At 40.8% G+C, this 19,081-nt stretch overlaps 1 protein-coding gene across 8 annotated transcripts in view; it reads right to left on the reverse strand.

The window, feature by feature from the left end:
• Window positions 1–332: 332 nt before the first annotated feature.
• The window catches only part of nav3 (neuron navigator 3), a 252,680-nt gene continuing 233,931 nt past the window's right edge, over window positions 333–19,081 (reverse strand). For all 8 annotated transcript variants that reach the window (XM_088072951.1, XM_088072948.1, XM_088072946.1 and 5 more), the window contains 11 exons: window positions 18,651–18,837; window positions 14,982–15,079; window positions 14,793–14,888; window positions 12,481–12,649; window positions 12,048–12,283; window positions 10,284–10,438; window positions 9,989–10,060; window positions 9,271–9,467; window positions 8,838–8,956; window positions 7,653–7,856; window positions 333–5,338 (listed from right to left, as the gene is read on the reverse strand). In XM_088072951.1, the coding sequence (XP_087929077.1) occupies window positions 5,219–5,338; window positions 7,653–7,856; window positions 8,838–8,956; window positions 9,271–9,467; window positions 9,989–10,060; window positions 10,284–10,438; window positions 12,048–12,283; window positions 12,481–12,649; window positions 14,793–14,888; window positions 14,982–15,079; window positions 18,651–18,837 (1,653 nt within the window). In that variant the 3' untranslated portion in view covers window positions 333–5,218. The remainder of the gene's footprint in view (window positions 5,339–7,652; window positions 7,857–8,837; window positions 8,957–9,270; window positions 9,468–9,988; window positions 10,061–10,283; window positions 10,439–12,047; window positions 12,284–12,480; window positions 12,650–14,792; window positions 14,889–14,981; window positions 15,080–18,650; window positions 18,838–19,081) is intronic.

Here is a 19,081-nt window from a genome sequence, read left to right on the forward strand (position 1 = left end):
CAGACTAAGGTACCATCTACACTATGGCAACAGTGTAGATTTCATACAACACTCACTTTTGCTGAATATACATCACTTGGGGCCATTTCTTTTGCACACAGTAATTTAATTGACCTGCTTACTTCAACCCTGGTTAATGTTAAACATTATAGATGATTTGTCTGTATTACAACTTTTTTTTTTATTTAAAAGTACACGGCCACTGGCCACTGTAACATCTTGACACACCTTGTATTCAATTTGAAATGCCCATCTCTGATACCTTTACCCTCCACTTCATAACAACAGACCACACAAACACATTTCAATTGGACAGATAAACGCTAAGCATGTTGTTTGCTTGTGTGACACCAAATACCATTTATTAGGGCTTTACAAAGACTACAAAATCCTCCAGATGAGTTAAATCACTGTCTCTGTCTATTTACATGATATGTTACATACAAATGTACAAAATATAAAACATTTAAGGACAAATGTTTCACCCAAAAAGAAGAAAACTTTCTCTCAAACCAGAGTAAATGCTATGGTTGTCAACTGAGATGTAACTGCAAAGTGTAAAGTGGGGGGAAAAATGACCAGCCGATCATCAACACTATGGTGTACACTGGTAAAGGTGTCAAAGTTCTGCTAGCTCGGAAACTCACGGCCTAAAACAGGAGTGTGGAGTAGCTGAAATGGTGAATTGGGGGAGGACTGAGCTCAGGTTTCATAATCGGGTGTAACTGTAGGTAAAGAGCGACCTGTTACCCCGTTATCGTGCGACTACACACCCTTGCAGACACAAGGCAGGCCAGATATATGTGCGAACCATGAGCGGCTTGGCTGCAGAGACACGTGTGAAGCTGAACACAGGTAGGATTGTAGAGGATAGGATTGTCCTGAGGTTGTGACAACATGACTTCTTGGTCTCTGATGGGCTTTGACTGACCAGTAGCACCTGTTGGTTGTTGGGAAATGTATACAGTACGGTGTCAGGTCAGCTTCGGTGCCTCGGACAGCTTTCAAGCCTAACGTGGCGGTAAGCTTGGGGTGAAAATGTCCAGAGAGGAAGTGCATCTAAGGAACAACAGGCATTCCTAAAGATGTAGAAAATCCAGAGAATTTTATGGTGGTGGTGGTGGGGGAGGGTTCTGGAAAAGTGCCTATTTTTTGTTCTCAGTCTGTGATTTTGGTGAGTTAAAACTTGTTTCTTACTGTACACCGTATGCCTCCTGCATAGGCAAAACATCCAATCACCACAAGACACACACCTGTTTCCGACAGCGTGTTGAGTTTTTGCATTTCTTTTTTTCTTCTCTCTGTTTTCAAAGTACAATAATTTACTCAGCGGGTTAAGCATATTGTAACATCAACAGGGCAGAATGCATCTTTGATTCACTGTGCAAGACTTAAGTATTTACAACCCACCCCGACCTCAAAGTGTGCAAAACCAACCCACTCGTTAAACAAAGAGAGGACAATCAAAATTTAAAATGGCTTCCGTCCAATGCACGCATACATAACGGTAAAGGTCTCTTCTCGATGCATTCCCCTTTTAAAAAGCTTCAAAACATGCTCGTCAGGCTAGAAAACCCAAAACAGTTTGGTTGTGCTCCTGTCAGTTCAAGTGAGCCCAGCTCAACTGGGCGAAAAAACAACAACTTAAAAAAGACCCCACCCCTTTTTCTAAATGTTTTTACAATATTGGTCAGTTTTAAATTCAAATACAGCATTTTATATATTTTTAACTGTCAGAAACAAGAATGGTTTGGAGGAAAAGGGAGTGAGAAAAACAACAAAACAAAAAGAGGCTGTTTTTCCGACTACAAGCAGCTTCTTTGAAGTAACAGGAAGCAGATCATCATCATCGAAATCATCATCTCAAATTCTCACGTGGGAGCAACAGGATGCCTCCCAAACTTTTGCACATTTAAGGCAGTGAGAAAGCACCAGTATCATTGTTCCCTTAATCAGCTCCTTGGCCGATCTGGTTTACTTGCATTTCAAAATACTTTGGATTCTTTTTTTTTTTAGTGGTACCGCATGGATACCACATGGGTGCTCAACAAGACTATCAAATGAGTGCCAGAACACTCCAAAACAGGACACGGTTAGCTTGCATCATTCAGCTCAATATTACTGATACTTTCTTGATTGATCAGCACTGATTAATATCTGCAAGAGTGAAGGCTTTGACATTTTTTAAAGTTCTGAATTTTCACAGCAAACCCCACCTGCTTGGTTTTTAATGCAGGTTCACGTAAATGTCACAAGAATTCATATATTAGCAATTGACTGTTCGCCGAAACCCCGCCCATTAAACCCCACATCCCCCGGTAATTGTTGCAACACCTGTCAGGCTTTCCGTTCTCACACCGAGCACTTAATACCAACACTTCTTAATTTGCTAGGTAGCTATAGCTAGCTAAGTAATACCACCCAGCTAGCTGTAGCTAAGAAAATCAAGAAAAAATCTGGTAGTTAGCTGTAGCTTATTTCGTACCTCATGCCTCACAAGTTAATTACCTGGCTCGCTGCAGCAAGCTGGGTAATAAAGAAATGTTGGTAGGTAGCAATAGCTAGCTAGGTAATTAAGGCTGTTGTTATAAAACAGATGTTTAGGAACAGTTGACTTTTTAATGTTTCCTGCTGGCTTGATTTTAACAAAGTTTTTGTAAATAGGTTTCAATTGTGCAACTCGATGGCTACATAGGTGATACTGGGCTAAAAGACAACAGCTAAAGCAGCATGTCAGAGGCAAACAGTCAGTATCCATCCAGTTGCTGATCCATGTAGAAGACATGGAAGTACAAAAACAGCACTGCTCTTGTACTGCAGATTAGACAGCTATTTAATTCTAACATAACTCTGGCTGCTTAGCTGGCATACTTGTTCATGCTTATCTACACAAGATGGTCAGCAGTATCACTGAAAAACTGATGGACCGCATTATCATGAAACTTGGTGGAGGTGTGTAGCATGGGCCCAGGAAGAACTCATTACATTTTGGGAAGGTCTGAATCACGGGCCAACCAATTTTAAATAGAAGCCAAACATGGAATTACAACATCTGTCACATGAAGCCCCAAAATACTTTATCCCATAGACTAACATTATAAAAAAGATGTCTGTAAATCAGTGGATATATTTTTTGGAATATCACAACCCCTGCAAAATGACTTGCTCTACTATCAGGATTTAATCCTTTTGGTACGATGACATTTCAGAATTCTTTAGCTGCATAGTTAAATCTTTTTCATTAAATTCACTCAAGTCAGCGGAGAGCTAAACTTTCAGACCTCTGGAATCTAGCTTTTTATGGATAATGCGCCACAACTCAACTTTAATGGGAACAAACAACGTCCTGCCTCCAATCTTGTATCCAGTTCTCTTTAAACATGCATGCCAGATACACGTTATTTTTAAGTTTTGCTGACATTGTCCAGTAGTTTCACTATTTATCATTACAAGATAAAGGCTTTTAAGATGAGGGCTAACCTACGTTTTTGGCAAATGCTTTCAGTCAATACTAAATTGTTTATTTGGAGTGTTAACTTTACCAAAATCAATAAAGAGGAGGTTACGCACTACGTTTTGGTAGTGAGCTAGTTAGTCAACAATTGCAACTAACCCTCTAAACTACAGCATTTCTCGAACTACATCTCCCTGTGCACCAACTTAACGTGTGGCGAAAGCCTGACGGAGTTGTGGAGTTACGGTTGCTAATGACTGAACAATCACTGCTCATGGGAAGGGTTTAAGAAACAGTCAATTGAGACAGTTCAGAGAGGACCCACAGAAGGCGCTGCCTGCTGTTCTCATGGTGCATTGTAAGCTATGGAGTGACAACAGGCTGTGAAGCGTGGAAGGCCAAGAACAACTTAATCGAAGTTTACAACCATGGTCAGCTGTGCATTGTGAAGTCTCTGTGTGTGTATGGTTGTGTCTACATTTGGCAGTAAATCAAAGGGAAACATTGGCACTTGTCCATTTTTTCTTCACAGTAGCGATGTGGCTGGATGACACGCAGACAATGAGCTTTCGTTGTGCTTGTTGTTGACATGCAGGGCAGCGAGGAGCGGCTTGGCAGTGCCTGACACTGAGGAGGCTCAGGGCAGGAGACCAGCACCATGAAGCTCATACTGACGACTGAGCAGGAGGGTTGTGCGCTGTTCTGCTATGAAAATGTAATTCTTGTGATCCTATTTTGGCTGCAGAGGCTTTGCAAATTAACCACATCTGGTGCCATCATGGAGGTGCAGAATTGTCCTTATGTTCAGAAAAGGCAAAGACACCCAAATAAGGTGATATAGTGGTAAACAAGGAGACGGATAAGTATGTGACTTGTGTGTTTAGAACCAGTTTTCTAACAGCTGAGAGTCTCCACCGTGGCCACCAGAGGGCATTACACCACCTGAAAACACTCTCCAGTCCCTCAATAGGTGGAATCAGAGATGAGGGTCCCAGGGTGGCATCAATAGTGCCTTGCTCAAGGACACTTTGGCAGGCTGGATTGTTGGTCACATGGGGGCTTGAACCAATCAAAGCCTCTGATTAAAGGACAGTGTCCTCCTGCTGCCTGTGTGTAAGTGTATGAGTGTGTGTGTGAGAAGCACCTCTGTAAACAAGGAAAGACATAAACAACAAAACCCACCTCCCCTCATTGTAAACAGCTCAAGATATATCTGGGATTTAAAAAAAAAAAAAGAAAAAAAGAAAAGAAAAATCCAGTTTTAACTCTTGGCTTTCTCTTTTTTTCTCACACGTTGGAGACTGACACCCCAAAGTTAAAATAATCAGGTGATCTGCGGCTCATCGTGTCTGAGCACTAATGTGGTTTACTCCTTGGAAGTCAACTTCAGAGGAACAACTATCCCTTGTCAGACACGTCCCGCCTCTACATATATATGAAAAGTTGTATTCTAAAATGTTATACATCCATTAAAGCAAGCGTCATTATGTGCTTAAAATATAACTGATCCAACTTGTATGATTGTTTATCACTCTGACCACTGAGGACCAAGTTGGCTACTCTTTTAAACATACAATAATCTGATTTAATATTGCACCATTGTAATGTAAAAATATTTTTTCAAATGGCAGGTATACCATTTTGGATAATAAAACTTTTCATATACTTTATATCTGTGTACTTTACAGGGTGTCTGGTAGCAACGGAGGTTCAAAGGTCCCCCGGTTCAAACAGGTCTGGTGTCTCCCAGTGCAGCTCCTGGTCTCATAGCGCCGACTCCAGTGAGGAGTCCAGCTGGTCGTCATGGTGACTGGTGCTGTCACTGTCACAGCTCTGCGTGCTGGAGTAGTTAGCTGCTTCCTGAAGCCGTAGCAGCATGTTCATCTGAAAACACACAAGGAAAGTGTTAATGAAAGAGAATTGTCCGATTGGGCAAGTGGGTTAGAAATCTACTTGCCCTAAGTCAATTTTTACTTGCCCCTTTACAAACTCTGTTATTTATAAGCAGTTATCAACAACAAAAACTGTGTGGAGTATGCATGTTCTCCCCATGTCACTGAGTTTTCTAGCTTCCTCCCACAGTCCAAAGACATGCAGGTTAATTGGTGACTCTAAACAGTCCAATGTGAGCATAAATGGTCGTCTTGCCTCATTCCCACTGCACAAAAAACCTGCTAACATCTGGCTTTTTAATGCAACAATGGGAAAGTGTACAATCGTCATTCACACCTGGGTCAATTGACTCTGAAGTAGTCACAGGTATTTATCGCCTCTGGCTTCTATCAGCATTGATAGAAACACAACACCCAGGTGAACGCGCTAATTTAAGCTCCTTAACCGGCGAGATGCAATGACACATTGCCAGTTGATACTGTCCATCTCCCCCTAAGCAGCGCTCAAAAAACATGCCAAAAGAGAGAATAGGTAAGAGATATATAAATAGAAGTAACCGCTTTAAAGTTTACACTGACATCTGTCCATACTGCTTTCTACTGTTCACTTGTTCTCCAGTCCGTCCATGACATAGCATGGACACACCAAAAAAAGTGTATACACACACAAAAATGCATACTTGTCTGCTGCAGAGCTGTGTACACAGCTCTGTTATCCGGGCAATAGGAGAGCAGTCCATAGCCTATTTTTAGCAGGTTTACTCTTTGAAAAATCTGTGCCAAAGCGCTAATTTTGGTGGGGAAGGGGTATGTGTCAGCCCTGTCATACTCTCATGACCTGTACAGATTTACCCTGCCTGTCACCCAACGTCAGCCCTTTTAGGGCTGTGACCTCCAGATAATGAATGAATTAATAAATCAAAGTTAATACTCATGAGAATACAAGTGAGATGCTGTAGGCTCTTGTTATGTCACTCCAACAATATTTTTTGGAAACTTTTGTCCACGATGACTGAAATGCTTGTTTGCCCTTCAGCTAATAAACACTGTCTTTACTCACTTATATGTTTTTGCACGAGTCTATCAGTACTGCGCATGTGCAAAGCTCAACAGAGATGAGAGGGAAGCAAGATCTTGTCAATACTAAGCTACATACAAACAATGTGTTCAAGTTGAGTTGCTACATTTACTGGCCTGATGAGGCATTTTACTAGCTCCACGCATCCCCTCATGCAGTATAAAGTATGCAAACATTACATAATTCATGCACAGACATACAGCACTTCTGTTGGTAGCTTTTTGAGTATCATTTAGTTTTTTTTTTCTAGTTGTTTTTATGTTTAAGCAATTACTAGTTCTAGGTTTTAATAGTAGTTAGTAATATTTCAACTGTGTGTGAAAACAAATTCAAATGGAGGTGACATCTTCAACAATACTGAAAAAAGACAAAGACAAGGAACACACCACAAAGAACAGGCTTCAGGACCCTCCTCACACACTTCACATCAAACAAAAATCAGCTGGTGAAAATTTGACTGAAATCTAAAATTTGTTGAAATCAGGCTCAGTCTGTAAAATGTCTGTCAGGCTTATTGTACACAGTTGCCTGATCCCGCAGAGCACAAGAATACTGACTTGGAGAAGAAAATCAAATAAAACATTTTAGGTAAAGCGACAGTGCCTGGTCCAAAGTGGAAAAGTAATGATTAGACCAACCACCATCCTTAAAACCCCCATTATAAACCTCGCTCTAATGACTCACAGACTTCATCTCTATACTTTACATGTGGTAAAAAGCACTTTTTTTTTAAACTTTGTGGTAAATCACCCCAACAAAACTGCAGAACTTCTCATCCCTGCAACTAAGCTAATGGTCTAAATAATGCACAAGTGCTGCTGCATCTGGCACAGCGCTTCAAGTGTTCCTAAAATGAGCCTTGGAACACCTGCACTCAAACTGGTCTCGCCTGGAAGGACACACGCACATGCGCATGTGCACGTGCACACACACACACACACACACACACACGCACACACACATTTGCTAAATCAAGATGGTTATTTTTGGATGGCTACCCTTTAATTCCTCTTGGGCTGCAATAACCCACCAAATGGAAATTAATTATCTCTCTCTCTCTTTCTCTCTACCATCCCTGAATAGCTCACTCTCCTGTGTGTGTGTGTGTGTGTCCGTGTAAGCCTATACCACCTGGCTACTTTACAGCTTCTCAATTTATTTCGTTTCTTAGCTGCTCTTGAACTAAACAGAATAATGACTCCAGTTGTTTTGCATATGTCTTTCTTACCAGTGGGTCTCCCTCAGTGTCACTCTGAGACACCTGCTTGGACGAGGCTCCCTCCTTGGATGAGCTGTAGCCGTCGTATCCCACGTCCTCCGGCCTCAGTTGCAGCAGTGACTGGCCGTCCTGCTGCAGTGAGGCGGCGTTCCATGGATAAGTGTCATTCACCCACTTTGATGGATCCTCCCATGCTGCTCTTTTGCCGTACAGCTGCAGGTGTGTCAAACACAGAGAAGAGGTATGAATGACATGGGGGAACGTACATGAGCAGATAAAAAAATATTCTAACTCTATACCAGTGCCTGACAGGCAGAAATTGGATTTATTGTCTGAATCAGATGGTGATATTCCCATACAAGTGCAATCACAATCACCAGCACCAAGTGTTAGGTTAGACTCCGAGCCCATCTGATATTGTTATTCATACATGTGCCTCTTGTAATGTTCCACAGAGTTATGTGCAAGAGCATAAAAATCAGAGAGTGTGTTGACGATCGTTATCCTCTCAGTTTCATGACTCGTTTCATATCACTTCTACAGCTGTGCCAGTCACAGTGGTGCATGAAGAAATGACCGACTGACTTAAAGGGATAGTTTGGATTTTTTGGAGTGGGGTTATGTAGGGAACTTATCCATCAGTCAGTATAGTACTGACAATAAATGTCAGTTTGCACACCCAGTTTGGAAAAGCAGGCAGAAGTACAGAGCAATGTACTGCTGTGTGCGGGGGCAGCGGAGAAACATATTTTGGCCGCTTAAAATGCCCACCAAAAAAAAATCCATAAACTTATGTTACAGGTCATTTCCTTCTTTTTTAAACTCTTCTTTATCTATTTTTATATTTTCAGGTAATATTCTTGTACTTTTTTTTTACCAGTGTCTTGTTAATTTTTGCGTAATTTCTTTTTGCTTTGCTCCTTGTCTTCTCATGTTTTTGAAAGAAGTCAAGCTAATTTGCTTCTGTTTCAAAGGGTTAGGTTAGTGATCTGCATTTAAACTTAAATGCTGTCACTGGCTGTGCCACACAAAGGTGAGCATTTAAAACAGCAATATAATAAATCTGACATTATTTTTGCTGGTTGCTTTTTCGGGATAAAGAAAGGTTTTATTAATCAAATCATGTTATACTGATATGCTACTTTACAATTCTATAATATAGTCATCAGAAAATCAAGTGTTGCCGGGATGTACCTGAAGCCCTTCCCTGACAGCCTCCAGCAGGTAGGGCACCAGAGAGTAGTTCCACAGGTCAGTGAACCAAACCCGAGAGCCTTCTACATCCAAGGGACACGACAGGAAGAGACGGGGGCCTGAAGGGACAAAAGAGCCCAAAAGATGAGCGCTGACATGTTTAAAAGACCTGAGACATGGAGCAAACTCTCATCACACAAGTCAAGGCACAGGGGCATCTACCAGGGTTATCACACTCACAGGGTTTCATTCACTGATCAACAAACACTCAATATTAGTGCAATCAGTCTGCACACAGTGGCTAACATTAGACACCACACTTGCTTTGGTATCAGTCTAACAGAGCACACACAGATGTGAGAGAGTGTGAGTGTGTGTGTGTGTGTGTGTGTGTGTGTGTGTGTGTGTGTGTGTCTCTGTGTGTGAGTCTGACCTATGGTGACATCGGAGGAGCTGTGTGCCTCCAGGAAGCCGTTGAGGTGCTGCCAGGTCTTGGGGATCCAGTCGATGATCTTAATCAGGTCATTGCTGCGCATGTTCTTATCGATCTCTGTCTCTATCAGCTTTCGCCGCAGGAAACGGCCCAGGAACCCTTTGACTGGCTCAGTGTGGTTGGTGCAGAGCACCCACCTACAACGGGACAGACGATCGATGGTGAAACAGAAGCAGAGGAGGTAATAAATCAGCTCAACATTAAACCACATTTCTCATCAAAGGAGCTCAGAATGAAGAGTTTCGGGCTTATTTCCTTTTTATAGAAAATTAATGTCTGGCTCATGATAAGGTTTTCTTAATGGCTTTATATTTGCCAGATCATCAGCTAGTCAAACATGCCAGGCAGAAATGATTCTCACTCAGAACATGCATTATAGTCTAATAATTTTCATTTAACTAGGCAATTATCCAAGAGATGTAATTACAGCACTCTCTGTGGAAGAACACCTTTAGTTTACGATCTGTGAGAAACAACATGTTGACAGAAAGGCGTCAGACAGGAGAGACGATTCAAAGCAAATAAAACTACAAGTTAATTCTCTGTGGAACCAATAACATTTGTACAAACATCATTATGTCACAGTAAGATGAGTAACAGGGTTCAAACACTGACATTTCTGTATAAGTCAAGGTTATGGTGTATGTGCGCGTCAAACCTGAAATTATGGTGTAGCTCGAGGTTAGGAGAGGAGGACACTCCCTGGTTCATGGTCCCAATAACATAAGGGCTGGACAGAGACAGAGACAACAAGGTCCTTTACTAAATAACTGAGAAACATGTTGATTTGTAAACGTTCCATTACTGTATGTTGCTGTTGGTTCAATAATGGTGGGCATGAGGTTGGCTTCTCAATTTGATACACATACTTAAAAAAAGTGTTATTTTGAAAATAAAGCAATTTTGGCATAGATCTTACTGATTTTTTTAAATACAGTGTATGACTGACTTACCATTTGTGGTACTTGCAGTTGAGGAAGCCGTTGAAGATGTCACTGAGGGAGCCGATATGATGGAGGTTGTCCAGGATCACCACAGTGGGGAGCTCTGTGTCCGTCTCCTCAGAGTTACACTGTTCTGCCAGGTTGGACAGGTACTGACGCAGGTCCTGGGGAAGGAAGCATTAACATAGCGCTTTCATTTATGCAATATTTTGAATGTAAAGGGAGCAATATGATTTAAATCCCTGGGTCATTTTTATTTATGCTAAACTCTAGTTATTACAATGAAAGCCAGCCTTTCTTGCTTACAACTCTGTATGCTCACTCCTGTTCACACTCTTCTCCCTCTGGACCATAGACTGTAAAAAAGAAGTGGACTTGGCCTCTGGGTCTAAAAAGTGAAGCCAGTGTGCCTTAAGCCTGCATTATTTCTAATGGCAAGCAGGGGGCGACTCCACTGGCTGCAATAAGAAGTCTGATTTAGTCTATGAGAAAATGTCCCTACTTCTTATAAGATGTAATACCTCAGTAAACATTTTCCTGATGAGTTTACGATCTCAATCACCAGTTTCATATCTTCTTCAACACAACATGATGTTCATTTAGTAAATTATGGTCCCATTTAAAGCAAAACAGACGATAAAGAAAGCTGGGTGTGGCTATCCTTTTACTTAACAAGTTGCTACCCCACTGAACTTTCAAACTCTACACTCCACTGCTCCGCCCTCTCATCCAAATATGGTCACTTCTGGCCATGGATGTATAAAGAGAACTGGATATAGCGCTGGAGGTGTTGCCCTGTTAATTCCTATAAAAAATGCTCAGTGGCATATATAGCCAAAAAACTTTAACTACCCAGGTATAACATTACCTCAATCTTCTGCATCGTAGTGCCCACAAAGCAAGCACACTTAAAACTTCCAACGGCCGAGCAGCTAACTTCCAGTTTAGCCATCTGCTCACTTGAATGGATTCACTTGAATTGATAAAATGAATCAATCACGTCGCTCTTCTAGACTTTTGAAATGTTATCAGTTAGAATAGATCAAATACAGACAGTGGAACGAGTCATTTTTTGGAGGTTGTGACGCAAAAAAAACTCTATTTACTGATTTACTGATGTCTCTTTCACAATGTATGTCTTTGAAAAAAGACTTTTTGGGCCCAACAACATCACAGGATGGACATGGGAGTTGTTAGGTCACTATTTCCAATGGGTTTCAAAGCCTGGTCACATTCTGAGGCACGTTCTTAAATTGCTAGTAGATTTTTAACTAAAAAAACAGAGTAAAATGCCATGTACACTCAGTCCATTAGGAACAATTATAAGGGTGGAGTTGCGCTGTGTTATCAGCATTCACTATGCAAGTATGATTATACAGTGAGAAATCCGTAGTTAAAGAGGCAGAAAGAACAGTTGGCACATACAGAATTTGGCCAAAATGTAATGCAACCAAGCACATATCTTTGAGGAGCTGTTTATATGTTCATGTAATATGTAAAACCATGTCTGGTAGGCTGGTTTTTCACTTTATAGAACTCAAGAATAAAATGGATAACTCCTTCTAATGGACATGTCATGAATATCTTCTCTGGGTTGTTTAAAGGCATTCTGGGAGTCATAGGAGGCTACTAAACTATAGTAGTGCTTTCGAAAAGGCAGACTGCTTGGAAACGCATGCACCAAAAATATAAACTCAGAGAAATATCGCTGACACAATGCAAAAAAAAAATAAATAAAAATCTAAACTGCTACTTTTGAATTCCTCTTCCTACCTTGCTGGAATTCTGGTCCACGTTGAAGCTGGCCACGTTGTGCTCCGTCACCTGCTGGCCCATCTGGGAAATTATGTACTCGGCCAGCTTGGCGGCCAGGAAGGACTTGCCGGTGCCGCTGGGTCCTGAGAGGATGATACGACGATGCTCCATCAACAGGTTGAGGTACCGCTGGATGATGGGCTTCGGAATTAGTGTGTCAAACACCAAACTGTCTATGCTGTTCTCCTTCACACCTGGGAAGAGGAAGGGAGGGAATAGCATGGATAGAAGGGAGAATAGAGGATTAATGTGATTATATTTTAAATTAGACTGTTAAACAAGGTTCAAGTTCATATTTACTTCTTCACTCTCTTTCTAATACTTCCTGTGAGAATCCAAAGCTGCTCTCTTCATCCTGAAATAGAAACACCTTGTCTCCTTGCTGCCATACCTTTGAGGTTGACCTTGATGACGTTGTTGTCGCCCACCAGGTAGCCGCAGGGCAGCAGCTCAGGCACTTCAGAGGTGTGCGAGCGAACCACCTCACCCATCCTGTAGCAGACGATGCTGTCTGAGCTGAGACCCAGGCTGGTCAGAGGGTCCACCCGAAACACATACTCCTGCAGGCAGAGACGGGTTAGAGGACAGTGAAAAACAAAGAGGTGCACTATTGACTATTCTCAAATATAGACTGTGATTCTTCCTGTCCAACATATCTTCAGATTGACAGCTGAGCTTGTTGTGTACGTCTGTGGATTTTACAGACACAAATATTTGGAATTCATGCAAAAGCAAAACCTTTAACACACGAAACCAAAACCAGCTGGTGATGACCTACATAATAAAGAAGTTCTTTAACTCTTTGAAACCTGAGCAAATTGGTTAGCTTGTGAAAAGCATCCAAATGCAGCACAAGAAAACTGATGTCGATCCATGTTTCTCAGGGTTAACTTTGTTCTATAGTTTCTTTTATAATGTATTGTTTTTTTTTTTTATAATTTCACATACCAAAATACCCACAGTAACAGAGTCAGTGTGCAGGAGTTTTTTTTTTAATCATTTTTATTCAAGTGGTTTCTTCCAAAGTGCCTGTCACACATTAAGGTGTGCAGAGAGTTTACAAGTTTCTTTGTAGGTATATAATTCTTAAGTTCAACTTCTTGGCAAATTTTAAAGACAAATCAAGTATGCCTTCACCCACAGGTCGGATGCAGCATACAAAATCCAATTCCAGGCACTCAAGAGAAATAAAATGCTTTTAATAAATATGAGTCTCTGTGCGGCTGGATGGATAAAGCATTTGAATTAAGAGTGCATGCATTACTCTATTTTTTCCCAATTAGTTTTCTCTAAAAAACAGTTATATTTTTAAATGAAATGAATATCCAGTAAATCTTATTAAACACATTTTTTTAAGAATAGACATAAATCATCTACACCACATATACAAACATCACTCGATTATACTACAGGGAGCTCACTGCAGAGTTTTTTACTCTTATGTAAGCAGAATATGCTACATTGTTTGCAAAAGTTTTCAGCTGATTAAGAAACCCCTTTTACTCTATTACAGCCATAATATGCCGCATTTTCACTGCATGGTTGGCACAGCTCAGCTCTACTCAATTCAGCATATTTTTGGTTTTCCATAGTCCGAAGTTGTGGATAGTTGCTGGTACCTGGTCCTTTTTTGGTACCACCTCAGTTGAGTTTCCTGGCAAACTGAGCCAATAACAGAAGGTGGAGTTAAAATACTGCACACCACTGATACCTCTTTTTTTTAACTAATTAGCTCTGGTTCTTGAACCAGTTCTGTTTAAGATTCTTGGATCATTGGTTCTATTATTGATGAGAAACTCCACTAGTTTTTGGTGGAGCCATCATAATCAAGGATGGATCATCAACAGAGGGTGTTGCACAATAGTCAACAGAAATAAACAGTAGAAGCAAAATCGCTGATTACATTATTACCTGCAAACTATTGTTTTATCACAGATATTTGTTTTTATCCAAACAAACAAGCATAAAACAACTACGAATGAGACCACTGCCCACTTGTTTTTTCCTGATGATTTCTCTTCCATTGTTGCCTTCTCCATCATCTCTTTCCAACCTGTAGTATATACGCTTAAGGTCAAGAAAAACATGCTAATTTCTGGTTTCAGCTGAGAACGATGTATTGAGCCAATGTATTGAAATGTGGGAACAGCAATCAGTAAAACTTCTGTAAACTGTTCTTTCCTACCCAAGTTTGATGTCAGTAAATAAAAGTTATGTAAATGTATGTGCGCTAAAACTAAATTTTACAATGCACACAGTAGTTAAGTACTATGTAAAGAGGCAACATGTGGCAATGAGTCTGAACCCCAAATTAAATCTGCATAGGGCTCCCAAAAGTCTAGGCCCTGGCCCTGAAGATGATGTCAAAGCAGTATGACGCAGCAATGGTGAGTATCCTGCCCACACTGTGGGTGTACTATCCATAGTGGAAAACAAAATAGATTACAGGACTAGGTACCAAAAATAAGTTGAGTTGAATCAAGTCGAGATGAACCATGGAGTGGAGATAAGGCGATATACAACACCATTTTGTGTGCTTGGTGCCTTTACTTTCACAATTCAACAACCATAAAATATCTGAATCAACATTTCTCATGGCAGACATTTTGACTTGAGATTAGCTTATTAAAAAAAAGAAATTATAATTTAGCCATTATTGATGTTATTAGTCTGAGCTAAAATTGGCAGCAGTGGTGTGTTTACCTTGAAAAGGCGTCTGATGACTCCATCCAGGACATCCCACTTGGTTTTCCCACTCACACCTATAGACCCAATCAGGTACACCTGGCTTTGTGTGCCCTGAAGAATAACAGGAATCAGAAACAAATAAGATTACAGTTGTTTTAACTTAAGGGAACAGAAATAGCAATAACAAACTTGTCTTGCACTAACCTTGGTTGTGTATGGCCCACTGTTAATGGTGACCACTATTCGCACACTCCGGCCCTCTTTGCGTAGATTGCCCTCGTATCCATCATCGAGCAGAATATCTGAAAACAGAACTTTCTGTTAGGAAACACAACCCAACTTTCATCTGTCAGTACCTTGATTCATTACAAACAAACTCTGCCTGCTGGCAAATTAGAGCTGGAAATGGACAAACAGACTCTGAAGTAAAGGATAGCTAATGGGTTTCTTTCATGCGATAATTACTTTTACATTTAATCAATGTTTTCATACAGAGAGTTTTCCAGTGAGTGCACAGAATGATAATATAAGAATGAGTGTGTTGGGAAATTACAATTTAAGGATGAGAAACAAAGAATAAAAGGAAAAATAAGTCAAATTCATTGAAAAGAGAGAGTTTCACTTGAGGTATTTGTTGAGAGTTGAACATTTAGTCTTTAAAAGGATGTTCTTATCATGAAAGCAGTGGGACAAAATCACTGAGTGACCAAGAGAAGGCAGCTAATCAAAGAAAAAAATGACTTATAATTATAATCAATCTACCAATGCGGTGAAAAAGTAAAAGACAATATTTGTAGCAATCTCTAACAACAGCAACAAAGCTGACAGCAAACTGATAACAGTTTCTCTGCTCATCAGTTCACAAATATAACAATTAGTTATTTCTTTCAACATATTCAGAATATCGAGTGGCTTAGCTTGTTGAGTTTCACTTTAAACAGCATCAAAACTCTTACATTCCATCAAAAGACTGTCAATTTTCACCAAAACCACTAATCTCTATAACTGACTTTGCCAAGTTAACATGTTTTATTTAAACATAACATTTTTATTACCCTTTAAGTTGATAAGACAAACTTGTCGGCACTTGTCGGTCTGTTTCCACATACAATAGAAAAGAAGTCAGCGTTTCATTTATTTAGAGTAATGTTAGTGGCCACCAAACGATTCTTAGTCAAATTTTCACTCTATTTTAGCTCTATTTTTGGTCTCCACTATAGGCTGGGAAAATATGTAGCTATTTTAAAGCTAAATGCTGCACTGTGTTCAATAGCTAGACGCTAACTGTGTCATTCTGTCTGTCAGTCTATTGTTTAATGCTGGACTGTTAGTGTGAATTGGGCTTTTTCTCTAGAAACAGCTGCCTGCTGCTGGTAAAAACAGCCTTATGAGAGCGGAGAGTGAACTGAAACAGTAAAGTTATGGGTTGGAAAACCGAAACAATTAGCTGAAAGACCCTACAAAGCTGCCTATCTCCAAAGGAAACCGGCGGTAGGGCTGCATATTGTTTAAGAAATTATGATACCAGTGCCAATACCGTACCCTTAAATAGTGATACAGATAAAGTACTTCATACAGTAGCCATGATGTGAATGGTAAAGCATAGTATTTTGATACTTTCGAACGTATTGGTGGTATCTCAGAATTGCCAACTCTGTCAATACACTGCACTCACACACTGGAAACTGTATGGTTTGTAGCTGCTGCTGTGTGAGTGTGAGCTCTGCACTCATGGACAGATGTGAGAGTATGCCGGCTGCACACACAGTGACAGGGCTAACTGTTAGAATCACACAGTTAACACTACCCAATGGTTATTAACAGGTTTAGTGTCAAAGTCCAGCTATTTTGGTGTCAGTTTGTTGGGACGGTTTAGTGGTTTTGTGTTGGATTTTAGCTGCTGCTGCTGCTGCTGCTGATGCTCTGCTAGCTCATGCTAAGGGCCCCAGAAGAAAAAGGATTGAATGCAGGTATCGTTTGACTGGGGATCGTTTGATACTACTTGGTATTGGGTTATTTCGGGCGATACCTATAAGACATTGAGTACAGATACCCAGCCCTAAGAGGCAGGTAATAATTCTCTGTGCGTTTGTCACAATGACCGATGGCTTTTGCATACAAGTAGTAATTTGATCCACTGTTAATGTACAAATATTGATTTTAGCAGCATTAATTATTTGGGACTATTAAAAGCAAAGAGTGCAAAATGCCAACACAAAACTGCAGCAAAGAGAGTACACTCCAATTTGTCTGCAGTCGTGTTTCCACTCTGTGAATGTTTGACTTATTAGTTGCCACCTTTAACCTTTGACGACAACCACACCACTACCAATTCCCCCCAAAAGTCTCTCTTCATTCTCTATATCCCAGACTCCATTTTGGAGAGGGAAGGAGGTACTTTGTATTCGGCTGGCTTCCCTTAGCCGAGGGCTCTGTGTTGAGTTGATAACAGTCCGTTGGCCCACTCGTCTTCCCACGCGTCACTGCTCTCGGCTCATCCCTCCATCAATTAACAAGGGCCTGGGTCCTCGGAGAGAGCTACGCCTTCTATGTTAATTACAGGACTAGTGAGGGGGACAAAACTCTTTCACTTCTCCAGTGAAGCAGGCCTGGAGAGATTCTCAGCATGTTCATGTATGTGTGTGTATATGTGTGTGTGTGTGTGTGTGTGTGTGTGTGTGTGTAACAGGCTCCTGCTGCGTTTCCAGCCCTTGCAGCAGAGAGAGAGAGTTGCTATTTCATCATATCATGCAGCTCCTCCGAAACATTTCTCTGCCCAAACACAATTCTTTCACATTTATTGAAGCAAGTGTGGAGAGAGCTAATCCAACTTGATGCCACGGAAAAAAACTTCTGCCCTGAGAGCTGCTGCAGACCGTAAAGTGTGTCCTATGGCTTAACTGTACATAAGAACATGGCACTGACAATACTATACTTGGAGATTTAATTCCTAAAAGCTGAATACACCTGCCAACCATTTTGAAAGCAAAACTAGAATTACCACCATGCAGCTGTATGCTTTTGCGCACCAGTCAAGTTGCGCTTACAGTTTACATCCATGTCTGTGAAAACACAGACGTGTCACACACATCTTCCCCTCGGCAGCACAGAAAATCTTTACAATCAGCAGTTTTAGCTGGGTACCCAAAATTAACATCACGAATGTTAGTATCTGACCAAATGTCTCTCCTTCTGTTTCTGAGATATGATGTCGAGTAACAGACAGATTACTAGATTGGATATAAACTGTCATCACGTTATCATATTATCCTATTAGATGTTTGTGTGAAATTTTACTGCATGGATTCTTGAGGCCAAAAGAATGTTTTAAGTCACAGTGACTTTGACCACCAAAATCGTTTAATTCTTGTTTCCAAGTGAACGTTTGTGCCAAATTTGAAAATATAAGAAAAAGATCCCCGAAGGTGTTCTTAAGATATTGTAGTCATAAGTATGACACAGACAACATTACAGTGACCTTGACTTTTGACTACCAAGTGGATCTTTGTGCTTATTTTGAAGAATATCACCAAAGATGTTCTTGAGATATCAAGTTAACAAGAATGAGACAAATGGACAACCCCAAACAACATAATGTCTTCTGTCAGTGCTATAACTAACATGGAGGCATAAAAAACCTTTTTCTTTCTAAAAACGACAACATGTATTAGGGGTTTTCTGTTGACTTCTTACTCCTGATGGGCAGGTGAAAGCATTCTGAGATGTGTTATTTTTAGGTTTGTCAAGACATTAAGTTTATTTCACTCACCTCTGCCACTCTCACACTTACTGCTCTCACTTCAGAAACAACTGCAGGCTGCTAACACTGATTTACACCAACACTTCACACACCAGAACTGACGCTGAACTGACCTGACATGATGGTGTCAGTGATGTTGAGGTTGTTGAGCGACAGCCCCAAGGACTGACGAGAGGAGGACGAGGACGTGCTGGAGGTCTCGGAGGGTGGCCGTGCCGTTTTAACGGGCGTGGCCGTTGGTGTGGCATTACCGCTGGACTTGAGGCGATCGTTCTCTGCTTTCAGCGCCTCAATCTCGTTCTGTTTGTTGACAAAAGAAAGAAAAGTAGATAAAATCTAACAAACTGCATTCAAAGAGTCGGAATAACAGTCTTTGCAAACTGCAGTCAGCCATTTTCCTGCATTTAGGCTGTTGTTATTCTGAATCAGTATTATTGGAATTATGGGCCGTCTGATCTTCAAGGCTCTCTTTGTACTGAAGGTTAATACTCAGATAAGGAGCCTTACATGATCCCCAGATCTGAGGGGAGACTATATAGGCTTC

This window comes from Plectropomus leopardus, chromosome 22 (assembly GCF_026936395.1).
Source record: "Plectropomus leopardus strain MGB_pleo_1.0 chromosome 22, ASM2693639v1, whole genome shotgun sequence".
NCBI classification, from domain to species: Eukaryota; Metazoa; Chordata; class Actinopteri; order Perciformes; family Serranidae; genus Plectropomus; species Plectropomus leopardus.